General features: G+C 41.8%; 1 protein-coding gene and 1 long non-coding RNA gene across 4 annotated transcripts in view; one reads left to right on the top strand and one right to left on the bottom strand.

The window, feature by feature from the left end:
• The window catches only part of EFCAB5 (EF-hand calcium binding domain 5), a 49,021-nt gene extending 35,029 nt beyond the window's left edge, over positions 1-13,992 (top strand). For all 3 annotated transcript variants that reach the window (XM_081171969.1, XM_081171968.1, XM_081171970.1), the window contains 8 exons: positions 306-478; positions 1,907-2,135; positions 3,494-3,646; positions 6,605-6,711; positions 9,883-10,136; positions 11,244-11,476; positions 11,572-11,668; positions 13,147-13,992. In XM_081171969.1, coding sequence (XP_081028095.1) covers positions 306-478; positions 1,907-2,135; positions 3,494-3,646; positions 6,605-6,711; positions 9,883-10,136; positions 11,244-11,476; positions 11,572-11,668; positions 13,147-13,373 — 1,473 coding nt within the window. In that variant the 3' untranslated portion in view covers positions 13,374-13,992. The remainder of the gene's footprint in view (positions 1-305; positions 479-1,906; positions 2,136-3,493; positions 3,647-6,604; positions 6,712-9,882; positions 10,137-11,243; positions 11,477-11,571; positions 11,669-13,146) is intronic.
• Positions 3,744-6,598, bottom strand: LOC308574422. The gene is made up of 2 exons (XR_014002495.1): positions 5,269-6,598; positions 3,744-4,355 (listed from the first exon to the last, which is right to left on the bottom strand). It is a non-coding gene; the product is annotated as an uncharacterized lncRNA (long non-coding RNA).
• Positions 13,993-16,788: the final 2,796 nt, after the last annotated feature.

The raw sequence follows: 16,788 nt of genomic DNA, 5'->3' as shown, positions 1-16,788 counted from the left end.
CCTCAACTTGCACATACAGGTTTTTCAGCACAGGTTGGATGGCCACCTGTCATGTATGATCCAGTTGAGATTCCTGTAGTGCAGGGGCTGAACTAGATGACCCCCGGGATCCCTTCCAACTCTGCACTTGTATGATGAATCCCACAAAGAGCAGTGGGACTTGCATGCCTATGAAATTGTTTCAAATGAATAAGCATGCAGACTTGGGGAGAAACAGAATGAGTTCCATGTAAATGAGGGCTAGCCAGGAGCATGGGGCATGTGTATAAAGATGACTGACTGAGGCATCTGCCTTTCATCTGCAGGACACAGATGCCCATGGAGACACCAAGAAGATCAGTGCTTATATCGCCCTTTTGGAATATAACTTGGTTTCCCCAGAGCGAGGAGATGTTCTCCTACACTATGTAGCATGCACAGAGGATGATGCTCCATACGTCCTAAACCAATCACTTTTCATGGATATGGAAGGAGTCAGGTAAGAAAAACACCCACAAAGCTGTTTCCTTTTCTTGGGTGATCATTAGGCTTAAGTGTGGGAAAGACTGCACATTCAGTATGGGTGATTATATTTTTGTGGTTCCAGTTACAGATAGGTAGCCGTGTTGGTCTGCCATAGTCAAAATAAAAAAATTCCTTCCAGTAGCACCTTAAAGACCAACTAAGTTAGTTCTTGGTATGAGCTTTCGTGTGCATGCACACTTCTTCATATTCTTCATATATTTTTATATTTCATATATTTTCTTCATATATTTTTGTGTTTAGCATAGCATGCATTTTTGGTTCTGCATTTTAACATGTAGGATCTGTAATTGAAAGTTAGGAAAGAATCACAAATTCTTTAAGAGACAATTAGCAGCACCTATTGTCAGAACAGAGGGTTGCATAAGAGAAACAGCATTAACCCTCTGTAGGCAAGAAGAAAGTGTCTTATTGCGCTTTCCACTGTGAGTACAGAAACATCACCTCTTGAGAACAGAAAAGATATCAGAGAGCAAAAAGCCTCCTCCCTCCCATGTCTCCCTCAAAAATCATAAATGATAAAGTGAAACAAAATTATTTAATGCCAATTGTGAGTCATCCTTAGGGACAGGGACTGGTTCACATTCAAAGGTGAACCTACCTAGTTTGGAGTTTCCAAAGCAACACAAGACCTGAAATGCAGCCATGGTTTGAAATGTGCACTTCTCTGAATTTTGCAATGAAAGTGTAAAACATGTATATACCTGTACAATGGTAAAGTGTGCATAAAAATGCATATATTAGTAAAAGTAACATACACAATGCACTATATTAGGGGGAATTGATTGCAAACTTGTACATATTAGGCAACATTGGATACAAACGTGTATACTAGGAGATGAGTTTTCATGAGGCCTTTTTTATATTAAAAAATTGCAAACTGATGTGGAAGTGTGGAGAACTGAATTTAAGACTGAAAAAAAAAGAAATGGAGAGAAACCAAAACTGACTAATCAACCTATCCATTGTTCTCATGCAAAATACACAAGAAATCAACCTGGGGGTCAAGGTAGACGCGTTCAACCATGCTGGGTAAACTTCCCAGAAGAAGAATAACTACAAACAGAAACAAGACTCATTTTCATCTCGAGGTTAAGCAAGGGACTCAAGCAAGAGAAATGAAGTGCCACAGCAGCAAAATTAAGGTGTAAATTCACTCTTCGTTACATGGGAAATATGAAGGCAATGGATTTTGCACTCTCAGTGATGGGTTTCTTATGACCTCTTCTGACAAGACTCATTTCCCCTAACAAATTGCTCTTTCCTGAGATGAGAATGTTGGGAGTGTTCCTGTTCATGCCTGCTGCTATGATGTTTTCTACCTAGGCACTTGACTCCTAAAAGCTTCTCCTCTTCCTCTTTTCTGCTCACTTTTTTCACTTAGCTTTGCAGCAGCACTAGACGACAAGCCAATCCATGTCCCCAGAGTTCAGCTGCATGGAAACATCCACTTCTGGAACCAGGATCGCCCCCTGGAAGAGAGGAAGGGCTCCTTCTTGGTGCTGCCGCTTGAGGATATCCGAAGAAGAGTCTTTGGTGTTCTTGGTCTGGACACTCTCCAGGACAAGAACGAGAAAACCATCTTTGTGCCCCACGAAATCCGTTTCTATCAGGTGAGGGCAGCAGGGAGGCTGCAAGGGGACAGCCACAGTCACTGCGTGAGGGCCTGGCTGGATTCTATGAACAATGTTCATCCCTCTGGAGTACCGTATTTTTCGCTCGATAACACGCACCTGACCATAACACGCACATGGTTTTTAGAGGAGGAAAACAAGAAAAAAAAATCTGAATGAAACAGTGGGTGTATCATTTGTGTGCTTAATGCTGTGGCCACAGACATGTGATTTGACGGTGAGTTTGGGGTAGCCCAATGCAAAGCCCAATGCATGTGGATCTGTGCTTTGTAACCACGTTTTTGCACCATTGCAGCCCCAGGCAACAGTGGGTGCGTGATTTTTTTGGTGCAGGCTGTAGCCATGGATATGCTATGTGATCTGATGGTGAATTTGGGGTGACCCTATGCAAAGATCCTGAGGATCCATGTGGATCCGTGCTTTGTAACCACGTTTTTGCACCATTGCAGCCCTGTTTTTGCATCAGATCATTGCTATGTGATCTGATGGTGAATTTGGGGTGACCCAATGGAAAGATCCCGAGGATCCATGTGGATCCGTGCTTTGTAACCACATTTTTGCACCATTGCAGCCCTGTTTTTGCATCAGATCATTGCTATGTGATCTGATGGTGAATTTGGGGTGACCCAATGCAAAGATCCTGAGGATCCATGTGGATCCGTGCTTTGTAACCACGTTTTAAGTGAGGAGGGAAGGAAAAACATAGAAGGGACAAGGAGCACCGAGAGGGGTGTGCGGAGAAGCAGCTGGCTAAGAATGCAGGAGAGGGGTTTTACCGGAGGGAGGAAAGGAAGGCAAAAGTTCCCCCCACGCACCCACCCAAGCCAGCCAGCTCTCTCTCTCTCTCTCCCCCACCTGCATGTTGCAGCACCGGAGCACGAGAGGAATTAGAAGGAAGGACACTCTGCTTTCTCCTCTGCTTGCCTGGAGGGGAGGGGTTTTCTCTGCTCTTTGTTCCGTTTGAGCAAACACAGTTACAAACAGAAGCGGGTGGGCAGTAAGACCCTGAGGCAGAATGCAGGAAAGCAGCAGCTTCCTCTTTTCAAGGCTTCCCTTCTCCGGACGATTGATATTTGCCTGATTTTTGCCTTCACTCGCGCCTGTCGGCTCCAGGGACCACACATTCGCTCAATAACACGCACAGACATTTCCCCTTACTTTTTAGGAGAAAAAATCTGTGTGTTATCGAGGGAAAAATACGGTATGTGATTGCAGTGGCGTTGCCTATAGGAGTCCTCTGCTTCAAAAGCCCCTTTGATGTGCTTAGTTTGATAACGTTCCTGCTTTAAAATTTTACATTGTTTCTAAACAAATTGTAACATGTGTTCACCCTCTAGGGGATTGCAAACACGTTCAGCATAGCCTACCACCACATCCGCACCAAGGAAAGCATCATGCAGGTCATCATCACGGCTCTGGGATGGCTCTTCACCCGTGTGTCGAACCTTCAAACCATCACTACGTACTTCATGGAGCCTGGCGAGGACAGGGTAATATGCTAGCAATTGCAAAGAGGACTGAGATAAAGCATGTGGAGCACTTAGGAAAAGCACAAAAAGGGGGCGGGACTTTTCTATTCATTTTCCCCCCCAGTCTTTTTCTTTTAGGAACATAGGGAGCTGCTTCATCCTGATTCAGACCATTGGTCCATCTATCTCAGCATTAACTACACTGACTGGCAGTGGCTTTCCAGGGCTTGAGACATTCCCAGGTCTATGTGAAGATGCTAGAAATTATAACTGGGACCTTCTCCAGGGAAACAGATGCTTCATCACTAAGTTACAGCCCTTCCCAAACTGTTTTTCTAACAAATGGTACCATCTCAACCTTACCGCCATACACCACCAGAGGGCTGTGGTGGGCTCTGGTGCCTCTAACAATTACAGTGGTACCTCGGGTTAAGTACTGAATTCGTTCCGGAGGTCCGTACTTAACCTGAAACTGTTCTTAACCTGAAGACCACTTTAGCTAATGGGGCCTCCTGCTGCTGCTGCGCCACTGGAGCACAATTTCTGTTCTCATCCTGAAGCGAAGTTCTTAACCTGAAGCACTATTTCTGGGTTAGTGGAGTCTGTAACCTGAAGTGTATGTAACCCGAGGTACCACTGTACTGTACTTGACAGGCAGTCATTTAGCGGATAAAATCCACACTCACTCCAGGTCCTGTGGCATTGATCTTCACGTTAGGAAAAGCTTCACCTGCTAAATTTTTGCCTGTGACAGTGCTGTATTAGGCATAGGAGGCCTTCCAAGTCTGTTCCACACTCTGTCTCCACATGTTTATCACCTTGGGTCTTCTCTTCAGCGTACAGAATATCCAAGGTGGTAGACTTCCCGAGAACAGAGACCAAGAAAACAAATAAGAAAGTAAACATCATCTTGCCCATTCTGTGGCTTTTAAAAATGCAGGGTATGTCACTGCGGTGCCACACTGGATGTAGAGTACACCATCAGCACCAGCTTCTTAACTCATGGGTGGAGTTGAGTTTAATACAGTGAACTGCAGACTGGGGTGGTTAATCAGTTATACTCCCATCTGTTGCTAGACTCCAAGGTTCCTGACTAGAGGAACTTCATCTTGACTACAGGTTGGTAGCCATGTTGGTCTGCCGTAGTCGATACAAAATAAAAAAAATCCTTCCAGTAGCACCTTAGAGACCAACTAAATTTGGTGTTGGTATGAGCTTTCGTGTGCATGCACACTTCTTCAGATAAAAAAATTCCTTCCAGTAGCACCTTAAAGACCAACTAAGTTAGTTCTTGGTATGAGCTTTCGTGTGCATGCACACTTCTTCAGATACACACACTTCTTCAGATAGTGTGCATGCACACGAAAGCTCATACCAATAACTAACTTAGTTGGTCTTTAAGGTGCTACTGGAAGGAATTTTTTTATTTTGACTATGGCAGACCAACACGGCTACCTATCTGTAACTTCTTCAGATATCATCTTAACTGTTGTTGCTCCTCTTTGCATTATGAAATGCAGCTTGAAGTCATGGCAACATGCACTTCTCCTGAAAACTTTTAAACAAAAGTCTTGAAAAGAAGTACAAGAAACATCTCCATTGTGTCTGATGGTCCTACCAAAGGCTTTGTGCAAAAAAAAAACAATGTAGAGTTGATGCAAAGGTCTTCTGTGGTTAGTCCTTAGGCTATCAGCAGGTGGAGCTGATGTATTACTTAACTCTTCTTCAAGAGACTGAAGATTAAATTCTTACTTTGCAAGAAGCATCCTTTGATATCAAGATGGTATCACGCTTTTGGCAGCAACCTAGTGCCCTCAAGATATTCTAGACTACAACTTCTATCACACCCAGCCTCTTGTCATAACCCAATGACAAGCTGAGCCCTCACTGACAGTATCCAAGGCTGGCATAAGGGCTCAACATTTTGCGGCACTTAGCAAATGCTTTCACAACTTAGCAGGTGGTGAGCCTTTGGCCATTCTCACTTAAGCAATGTGTGTTGTAGCATATTAGACTAGAAACTGTGGCCCTGGCTTCTGTGAGAGGCAGTTTATTGTTCTTCCACCCCAGTTCCAGTGAAACATATTCTTACGAACAAACTAATTCTGGTTCTGCTCTGTTCAAACACTAGCATTCAGTTAGCATTTAAACACAAACTTACCCAGTTTGCACTTTTTGAAACAATGCAAAACCGAAAAGCAGCCATCATTTGAAATTCTCACTCCTCTTAATTTTGCAATGCAGCTTTCCAAGTAAGTGATGTGTACAAGGATGAATATGCAAACTGTATATAAAAATGTCTATATTAATGAAAATAGCACACACAAATGCATTATATTTGGGAGGGAATGCTTTGCAAAAACGTGTACATTAAGCAAAATTGCATAGAAAATGTGTATTAGGATAAATTTGTACTTACCATATTTTTCCGTGTATAGGATGCCCCCATGTTTAAGATGCCCCCTATTTTTAGGTCTCCAATTTAAGAAAATAGGGGAAGATTGCCCCCTGTATAAGATGACCCACAGTTTTTCACATATTTTTTAATGAAAAATCCTAGTCATATACATGGAGAAGTATGGTAAATACTGATGAATTTTCATAAACTCTTTTTTAAATGCAAGCTGATGGGGAAATGTAGAGAACTGAACTTAAGATGGAAAAAATGAGAAACTGAGAGAAACCAAAACCGACAGATTCCCTTACCCCTATTTACGTATATGTATGCAGAAAACTCCAGGTTCCACCCCTGGCATTTCTGCTTGGGACCCTGGAGAGCTGCTGCCAATCAGAGTGCACAGTACTGGGCTAGGTGAGCAAACAGTCTGGCCTGGCAAAGTTAGCTTCATATGATTCACTGGCCAATAATCTGTATTGTCCCTCATAATTTTTTAGTCTTTCTCCCCTCCCAAAATATTTACACATCTATTCTTGATGTGTTTCCCACCTGGCAAGCTCTTTGCACTTTCTCTTTTCAAGATGCATGACTATACCTTGCGTAAAGTAATGACTGCAGATCAGAATGAGCCGCTGGAGGTCCATCTCCCTCCAGGTCCTGTGGTCAGAAGAAGAGATAACATATTCAGGTGAGCTTTATTATCATCATTATTTTAAATGTATTGGTCCCCCTTTTTTGCCATGGCAGCTCAAAATGATTTACAATATAAAGGGCCTAATTATAGGTTACATTAATGATGTAATAATAAAATTCCTTCCAGTAGCACCTTAAAGACCAACTAAGTTAGTTCTTGGTATGAGCTTTCGTGTGCATGCACACTTCTTCAGATACACTGAAACAGAAGTTGCCAGATCCTTCTATATAGTGAGAAGGTGGGGAGGGGTATTACTCAGAAGGGTGGTGGGAATGGGAGATTGGCAGGTAGCTGAGATGAGCCTGTTGACGACTCTTAACGACTGCAATAGGTCTTACAGGAAAAGGCAAGGGGTGAGAAGGTGAAAAATGGCTTAGTTATGTATAATGTGATAAGAATCCAATGTCTTTGTTCAGACCAGGTCTCTCCATGGTTTTAAGTTTGGTAATGAGTTGCAATTCAGCAGCTTCTCTTTCCAGTCTATTTCTGAAATTCCTTTGTAGTAAAACAGCTACTTTGAGATCTTGTATAGAATGTCCTGGGAGATTGAAGTGTTCTCCTACTGGTTTCTCTGACCTATTGCAGACCTATTGCAGTCATTAAGAGTCGTCAACAGGCTCATCTCAGCTATCTGCCAATCTCCCATTCCCACCACCCTTCTGAGTAATACCCCTCCCCACCTTCTCACTATATAGAAGGATCTGGCAACTTCTGTTTCAGTGTATCTGAAGAAGTGTGCATGCACACGAAAGCTCATACCAAGAACTAACTTAGTTGGTCTTTAAGGTGCTACTGGAAGGAATTTTTTTGTTCTGACTATGGCAGACCAACACGGCTACCTATCTGTAACTATTAATGATGTAATTAGCCACCATGTGGTGGGTTCTTAAAATGTTTCCAGCCACACAGAGGTCCATGTATGATTGCCTCATGAATGCAGCACACATGGAAGTGTAAGCATTCCCCCCCCCCCAGCCACTCTATTTTGCCTGCCTTGCTGTGAGGTGAGGTGCAGCCAGGATGTAAGAGAGGACAAGGTTCAGGTCAGACTCTGGGAAGCACAAAACTCTGAAGAAACAAGCTGAAACTGAGCCCTTTTGTTTAGTAATAGCAGCAGGTGCAGCCTGATTGTTGGCACCACCAGAGCTGCAAAATGTAGCCTTTTTCCAGCAGTTTCCTACTGCGACGAAGCAGGGGAGGCTCAGGTCATCTGGGGTCTTCCACAGTGGAGACCTCTGAATCAGAAGATGGCAGTACCACATCCTTGATTTGTGGTGGGGAGGGGACACTGGCCCCACATATTCTTCTGGTAGCAGCACCTCTGGGGCTAACCCTGTACTGCCTTCCCTTTCAGCTCCAGAGTCCCCGCCTCTAACTTCTGGTCCCTGATAACATTGGTGAAAAGCACAGTATACATTTTGTTTGGAGAATCTGGATTGTCGTCTGCTTATAAACATACTGGTTGCAATCTGGGTGCCAAAGCATGCTTGAGGCCCTTGTTGTGGGTGTTGTCAGGTGAAACTCTGTATGAACATGGGGCTCTGTCTCCATTTGATTACTGGTTTGAGGGAAATTGTGCTTCTTTGTCCATGGCTACCCCACTGGTTACTGCATCAAAAATCAGCTCATTTCATGGCACTCGCTTCCACATCCCGGGCTTAGTATTTGGGGTTGCTGTTGGGTTGCATGGACTTCAATAGTCTCCTTTGGAGTAATGAACTTGTGGTTTGGAAGCTAAGAACACTTGCCTGGCTTTCTCGAGAGGCAACAAACTCATCTTCCAAAGTAAACCACGTTGTTCCTTCAGTTCTTATCAAATACTCTTAATTTTCTTAGCCACAACTCCACAGGCTTATCTGTTCAATGCAGCTTTCCAAAGGGGTTGAACTTAGCCAAAGAGTTGTCTGCATGCCTTTGGAGTCCCCTGCTTTTTGTTAAATTCTACAAAGGAAATTGTTCTTATCTCGCAGCCTAGTACAGCTGGCCAAGTCTCACTGCAGATTGTACCATGGTGGGAGAGGAAGTTACAGTGGGGACTCTAGGGCTGTGTACACATCACCATACAGCAATGTCAACCCCCCCGCCATTTGGATTGAAGCTGGTTTGGTGAAAAACACATCAAAATGCAGTATTTCATTAAACATGTAACATGTCTCTCCCATATTGGTCTCTACAGCCACACTACACTCCTCCATTGTCTCTTGAGACAAACTGATGCCAACAATATGTATTGTGGCTAACTTTGTGTGTGTACGCCACTTCCCTAAACAGCACACTGGATTCAGAGGAAACAGGAGCATGAACACATCCCAAGAGTGCTCATCTGCCATCCTTGCTAGATTGCAAGGCAGAAAGTACCATACAACAAGCTTTGTATACTCAACATTGACTTTAGGTTTGTGTCAAACAGCTTCTACAACAGCAGGTTGGCTGGAGCAAAGGATATTGTAGAGCTGGGAAATGTTCAGAAAACGGCAACCAAAATGATCAAGTGGGTTGGAGCAACAACCCTATGAGCAAAGATTGCAACATTTGAGACTTTTTAATTTAGAAAAAAAAGACGAGTGAAAGGGGAACATGATAAACGTGTATAAAATGATGCATGGTGTGCAGAAAGTGGGAAGAAAGTTTTTGTCCCTCAAAGTCCAGGACCTCAGTCGGGTCACCCAATGAACCTGCTTGTTGGGGAAGTGACACGGGAGAGATTTTTATCCCTCTCATAATACTAGAAACCACTGGGGGCATCAAATGAAGCTTAAGGTTCTAAGATTTAGGACAGACAAAAGAAAGTATTTCACACTATAGAATTTGCTTTGAGATGTAATGACGGTCACTAACTTTGATGGCTTAAAAGAAGATTAGACAAATTACCGTAATGGAGGATAAGGCTATCCTTGGCTACTAGCCACAGTGGCTATGTTCTGCCTCCAGTGTCAGAGGCAAGATACCAGCTTTCATAAATCACAAGTGTGGACTGGGCTGTTACACTCGAGTTCAGTATCTGTTTGGTCACTGAGAGCAAAGGATGTTGGATTACATGGGCCTTTGGCCTGATCCAGCAATGCTCTTCTTATGTCCTCATGGCTTCATATAGCAATTGATGCAGGAGCAGACACAATGATGTAGAGTCTGTGATATTATCATTGGTCATCTCTTTTGTTTTAGAGATTACCTGTTCAAGTGCATAGACTGTTCAGTGGTGGTTACCACGTTTGTGTTTGAAGAACATCGTATCACAGTTCCTCTGAGGAATCAGATGGGCCAGGCCATTGCAGTGTTTGACATCAGCCTTGGAAACCGCCAAAAGCTACCAACCTGTGAGCACAGAGACCTGCAGAAGATGCTGAGGACAATACAGGCTGCCATTTGTGAGATCCTGAAAGAGGATTCTGGAGAGAAAGATCCATTCTACTTCTTGGGTATTGTGCATCTTAGATAGCAGAAAAATTCTACTGGTGCTGGTGGTAGTCAAAAAGATTCAAGATATTTACACTCCAGAGCATATTCAAAGAAAATGGGAGCAGGGACAGGAAGTCGGACAGACTTGGCTATATTGCTGGTTGAAACTGTGGGATTATGATTATTGGAATGAAACTTCCAGCCCCACTGGTAACAAAATTTGCTTTAGTTAATTTCTAAAAAGAGAGGTAGGGCTACCAGAAAATTTCATCCTCTGAGACCTGGAAGTCCTATTTGCTAATTTCAGATGCATGGAGACAAGCTGTGGTTTATTAATGGTGAGGAAAATGTACTATGCACATGCTTAGGACCCTATCTTTTTTTCCTTTTTTTTACTTTACAACATCTTAACCCAAAGATTCTGGAGCTGATAAATGGCATCAAGCCTTGAAACATGTTTTACAATCTCAAAGCAAGAGTGTGCAACTGTAGAGCTGTTTTAATTTTGCACCAGGGTACTGTATCCATTGTGAGCCAACAAGTTAAAAACGGCAAGTCTGTGGACAGTGCAAGTGTGTTCTTCTTATATATATTCCAAGCAGAATTTAAAATAACATAAAATGATTCAAAGTTCCTATAGGAATGGTTCCCTAGGTACTCAGAGCATCTATGTAGATTGGCAGTTTGCGCTGGAGATGCTTCACTTTTTCCCCCAGGGTATGGTCTGAAGTCATATAAGGCCACAATCTAAGCAGATCTGTGCCTCTACACAGCTCAGTGCTATAGTGTCTGCTTTGCATGCAGAAAATCCCAGGTTTAATCCCCAACAGTATCTCCAGGTAGGGCGAGAGAAACTTGGGACAGCTGTTGCCAATAAGTGCAGAAAACACTGAGCTAAATTATACCAATGGTCCAACTTGGTATAAAGCAGCTCCCAGTGTTTCTATAGCCTTAAACGTGGGTGTAGCCAGGATTTTTGGTAGGAGAGGCAGGCCTTTTGTTGGGGGGGGGGGGAGAATCTCAGTTAGCTATGTATTTCTATTGCTTTTTATTGATGGGGGACAGCTACCCCTCCCTGCCCCCTTTACTTAAAGGTTAATTATTCAAATGTTGGCTTGTCATTCCAGAGGCAGAGTATGTGGGGGACTGGAGGCGTGGGGGAGTCCTCTTCTACCGATTCATGCTGCAGGAGTTACAGAATTGCATCTGGAATCTCGACCCTTTCTCTTCCTTCAGTGAAATAAGGTGCTTTGAGAAGCCACCCAGCCTAGTGCATACAATACTTAAGTGCGCACTGCTGATTTTGTACCCCCAGTGGGCTGGTACGCAGGAGGTTGAGGACTGGAATTGTTGCATAGAGGTGAGAATCCTGAAAAAGCATGAAGCCCAGATTTCCCAGCCACTCTTCGTGTTTTTCTCATAAACCTTCTAACATTTATGTTACTTGCACTACAGAAAATTGATGGAGAACTTATTGAAAACATTTGCTACTTTGACCCAACTGCTGCCTATGTGGAGGTTCGACCAGAGACTCTGTACAATTGCCTCCATGGTAAGTGTATTATATTTTACATAATTGTGGAACTGCCTGGTGGGATTGACATAAGAACTCTGCTGGATGAAGTCAAAGGTCTATATAGTCCAACATCCAATTTCCCACCCTGGACAAAAGGACACCTATAGGACGTCTACAAACAGGACATGGGGATCATAGTTCTCTCCCACTGCTGTTCAGTATAGGGTTGCCTTATTTCAAAAAGTGAACATCAAAAGTTGTTGAGCTCAAAAAAATTGAGCTGCCGACATGGGCTGCTGTACATCTGGATTTCCCCAAACATTTCAGCATTTTCTGTCCGGATGCTGTTTATGAGGGCTTAATACCAGCTATGTCCAGGAAATTCCAGACATATGGCAACCCTATGACAGTAGAGAGCACTGCCATCATGACTAGTTTCCAATGGTAGTCTTATCTTCCATGAGTTTGAAACCTATCAAAGTTAATGGTTGTGGTGACCACATCTTGTAGCAGTTAATTCTGTAAGCTAGCTGTGCCTAGTTGGGACAACAGAGTAGCAAACAGAACAGAAGGGAAACTGTGTGCATGCTGCACAGAACAGAAAGGGAAACATAAACTTAATTCCTAGTTCACACAAAAGCCACTGTATACTGTATTCATGGCTCTCTGTATTCAAGGCTTGCTCTTCCACTGCTACAATTGAGCTGGGTATATACACTGTATTTCCAAAGCACATTTGAAGCATTTTTCCTCCCCCAATGAATTTTGAGCATTGTAGTTTACCCCTCACTGGGTTCCCTGCAGCATTTAACAATCTACAGTGCCCATAATTCTTTGAGGGGATTGGATGTGCTTCAAATGTGCTTTAGCATTATGCTTTGGATTCAGATTTCATTCTACCTTTTGTTCATACAGCTAACTTTGTTCTGAACTTCAAATGTGACTGAAAACATTCACTATATTTTTGAGTTGGCATACCAACTCAAGTCATGATGCAGCTGTTAATTAAGAGTGGCATAGCTTGCAAACTCTAACCACATTTAAGGAAAACTCATTTTGAGACTGCATCCCAACTATACAGACCTTAATGCATAATGCTGTTAGCAGCTGATTTAATGTGCAACCATAATCCATGCGAGAGACCCAACCAACAACTCAACAATCCACCATAATGTCCATTCCAGGTAGTTGTTGATGAGAAACTCACTAAATGGGATCTAAATGTTCGTACACAAGGTTTTGTGCATGCACCAGCAAGTCCCAGAAATCATTCCTTCCCACAAGGTCCTGAAGAGCAGAACTGGAAGGAGCGCATGAGGTCACAGTCAAAAGTGGAAATCAGTCAAGTGAAACATCATGGTCATGAAGCTATGAGTACACCAATGATTAATTTTAGTGAGGATTTGCACAAAGGGATAGCACATGACACCAGACATCTTTGCTGAATCGTGCAATGGTAGACCTGGAATATGTAAGCCAACTAGCATGTTGTGATTTTTTTTAATTTCAATTAGGTGCACACAGAAAAGCTGTGTGGAAGTTTCGCTCAGCTCCAATGGAGTATCTCTACAACTGGGTGAACACCTGCATATCATTAATAGAGCTGGCAAAGAAACTTCAGCATCGTCAGAGCATGGCAACATCATCTACAGCTCTCATCACTCCCACCCTGTCTCGGTCGCTTAGGTCATCTCAGATTTCAGCAAACACAAACTACACTTTTGCCACTACTTTAGTTTAAAATTGTTTTGTGATTAAAAAAAAAAAGCATTTAGAGATTTTTTAAACACCCCCTTTTATTCATAGTGCTTGTTGAGTGTGTCCATGTGCTTTTGGATGTGAAATTACCGGTACACTTCTTTGTCAAGCTAGATAAGAGCCTTAAAAATGTTCAGAGGTAAATGTTCTGATGCAATAGGTGGAATAAAGTGACCTTCAAGGGCCAGGTGGATTGCTCCCAACTTCCATTTAATTCTGACAGCAGAGGGGGGGATTAGAGGGAAGGGAAATTACAACTTGTACCTCTTTCAAGTTTACACAATTCACAAATGATTAAAAAGAGCAGCAGGCAGAAGGAGAAAAGAGCTTCAAAATTAAATTGTGTATTTAGCAAAGCTCTTCTTTCTGAAGTGGCTTTTTAGAAGTCATTTTAAGCCTGACATGATGAAGGGACAGTTTGTGTTTCACTTGTTCCCAAGGGGAAGCACACCTACGCTCTCATTTTAAGGCAACTAAGAGCTTTTCCATTGGCTAGAGCCTGAGATGACAACACCTTTCAGTGTTCTGATGCAAGATTCCATCTTTGCAATAATTTATCTTTCAGCAGAATCTTTTTTTAATAAAATTTGGGGAAATTAAAAGTTTTCTCTCCGTTCTTTAGCCGACAAAAAACAATGGCATATCTACCTAATATTCTGTAATTTGAGATTATAGGTTGCTTTTAACGTTGCCTGATAAATTGATTACAGTGTTATTACAATTTGTGATTCCTCTGATTATCTGATGCATGAACAACAGCAAGTGAATATCTGCAGGGGGCCAGGGGGGTGACATTTCAAGCACTTTGCAATGATGTTCCTGGGAACAGTGTCCTTAGCAAAACATTGATACCAAAAGGTCTTTGTCAGCTCAGAATTCGTTCACCAGCAATTCTGCACTAATACAAATAGCTTTTTCTAATAAAAAAAGAGGGTTGGAGATGTTTGTATATGTCTACATGATGCATCTTTAAAGGTTAAGCGACAGATGAGGCTATGGACTACCTGAAAGGCACATCAATGCACATACAAATGAATTTGTATACCGGAATGGACAGTGTTGTGTTGGTCCTGGGTTCAGGTTCTTGTTTCGTTGTAAACCTCACTGTGAGGTCAAAAACTAGGCAGAGTATTAGGCATATTAGGCATGGAACCCATAAATCTTAAAATCAATTACTCATGTTTCAATCAACTGGTTATTCTAGGAGTTAAATTTGCATAAGGTAAAAGCAGTGTTTCTGAAGCAAGAAGTATATTATCTTTGTTGTCAGATGAAACAAAAATTTGTTGGCAAAACCGAAAGCTTGCCACTCCTGTGGACATTTTGGTTCATCCTAATAAAGGTATTGCCCAACTGTAGATTTTAGAAATTTTGAAGTACATAATAATAATATCAAATATTTAAGCTTGCACACATTCTTTGCATCATTACAAGAATGGGTGTTCTAAATTAATAAATAACAATGCACATTTTATCTTATATAGACTTGTTTTTCTCTTGATAAACAAGGTTTTTAAATAATAATAATAATAATAATAATAATAATAATAATAGCACCCTTATTCTTGTGCATATTTCCTCATGGCAAGCATAGTTGTTTTAACACTACTGTTACTAATAATACTAATAATGCCACCAGGCTTATGTTAGCAGTTAGGAAAATATCCTTTTGTAATGTTTAGTGGAACGTTTGATCTAATTTTTAATGGTTTTTATTGCATTGTTATATGGGTATTGATTTATTGTATTTCTGTATTGCATTCCATTCAAATGTTTCTCAAAGCGGCTTACAACCAGTAAAGAACAACAATATATTTGAACATCACAAGTACAGCATAATTCATAAAATATAATTAGAAAATTTGTAAAACAGTTACAATCTACAAAAACACTATTAGCAAACCAGCAACTAAAAAGAAGTGAAATATCACAATTACAACTTTTCTTCTAGAACAAAATGTGCCAATATTGCATACGCTTGAGTACCCCTAGGGGGAAAAAGCACTGCTATGAAGCAATATTAACAAAATAACTAAAAAAAAAGTTCATACAGAGACACACACATCCCCCTGCCCCCGAATGACACATAATCTTTCACACTATTCAGTCCCTGAAAAAGCACATGCACCAAACGGAGGAGTCCTGATCTAATAAAAATGTAAAATACTTTTAACTTACTAGTCACTGAGTTAAACCCATGTCCTGTCCTTCTGACAAGTGATGTTCAGGGCAGTCGCCAAGAGTCCAAGCAGATCCCAACGCAACCATCTCCATGTCCTTGGGCTTGATGGCCTGGGTCTGCACTGAGGGGTATGTATGGCTTTTGCAAACCGCTCCGATATCTTTTATGAATATCGGTATAGAAATGTTCTCATAAATAACCTTGTTCATAAATATTTTCCACATAACAAAAGGGCTGCTTTTCATAATGGTAACAATAGTAACAACAACAGGAACTCCTTTGTGGCAAAGCCCCCATTAAGTCCTGTAGAGGCCTCGTTTTTCTAAATAAAAATATAATGTTTTCTAAAATGATGATGTTGGGGCAAAGCTGCCTGAGCACGTGCAGAGTGCCTTTGTTCTGTGCATGTCCATGCCCCCATGTCCTCACTAAACTGAGGGGCAGAATTTTAGGGAATTTTAAGCTTGGCATTATAAAAGACCTAGTAATATTCATACTAATACAGTATGTAAATCTGGGACTGCGGAAGCATAACTTTAGCACGCCACCGTAGCACAATTTCTGTTCTCATCCTGAAGCAAAGTTCTTAACTCGAGGTACTATTTCTGGGTTAGCGGAGTCTGTAACCTGAAGCGTCTATAACCTGAAGCATCTGTAACCTGAAGCATATGTAACCCGAGGTACCACTGTATAGGGTGCCTACATTCTGCATGGACTGGTTGCATGGCAACATGTGCCAATGGCTTTAGATTCCTATTAGGTCCATAAATTACCATATATATAGCATATATTCAACACAAAAAACAGCAACAATTTGTTGTTGACAAAGGACAGCTGGACATATAAAGGGCCCCATTCCCTTCAGTAGCTTAGGGCCTCATCAAACCTAAATCCAGCCCTGGGTTCGCAGAATCCGAGACCAGGGAGAAGAGTCGGTGAAAGAAGATTGGAAGAAATTCAAAGACTACTTACAGAAACATTGTAAAATTAATGAATGTTAGAAGGATGTTGGATAGAAACTAAGCGGTTTCCAGCTGTAATGCTTTAAGAGATATGGGAGAGAAAAAAAGGTTTCACAAATGGGTAAAAGTTTAATGGTAAGGATTTGCTGAACTAACAAATCGAACTGGAATACAAAGAAGGGAGGTATGAGGAGGTCCGAGGAAATAAGTGTATGGAAGTTATGTTATTGAAAATTAATGTGTGTTTTTAACTG

The sequence above is a fragment of the Podarcis bocagei genome (genome assembly GCF_964188305.1).
Source record: "Podarcis bocagei genome assembly, chromosome: 15".
NCBI lineage: Eukaryota > Metazoa > Chordata > Lepidosauria > Squamata > Lacertidae > Podarcis > Podarcis bocagei.
The sequence above is the reverse complement of the archived record's forward strand: the minus strand, read 5'-3'. Positions and strand labels throughout refer to the sequence as shown.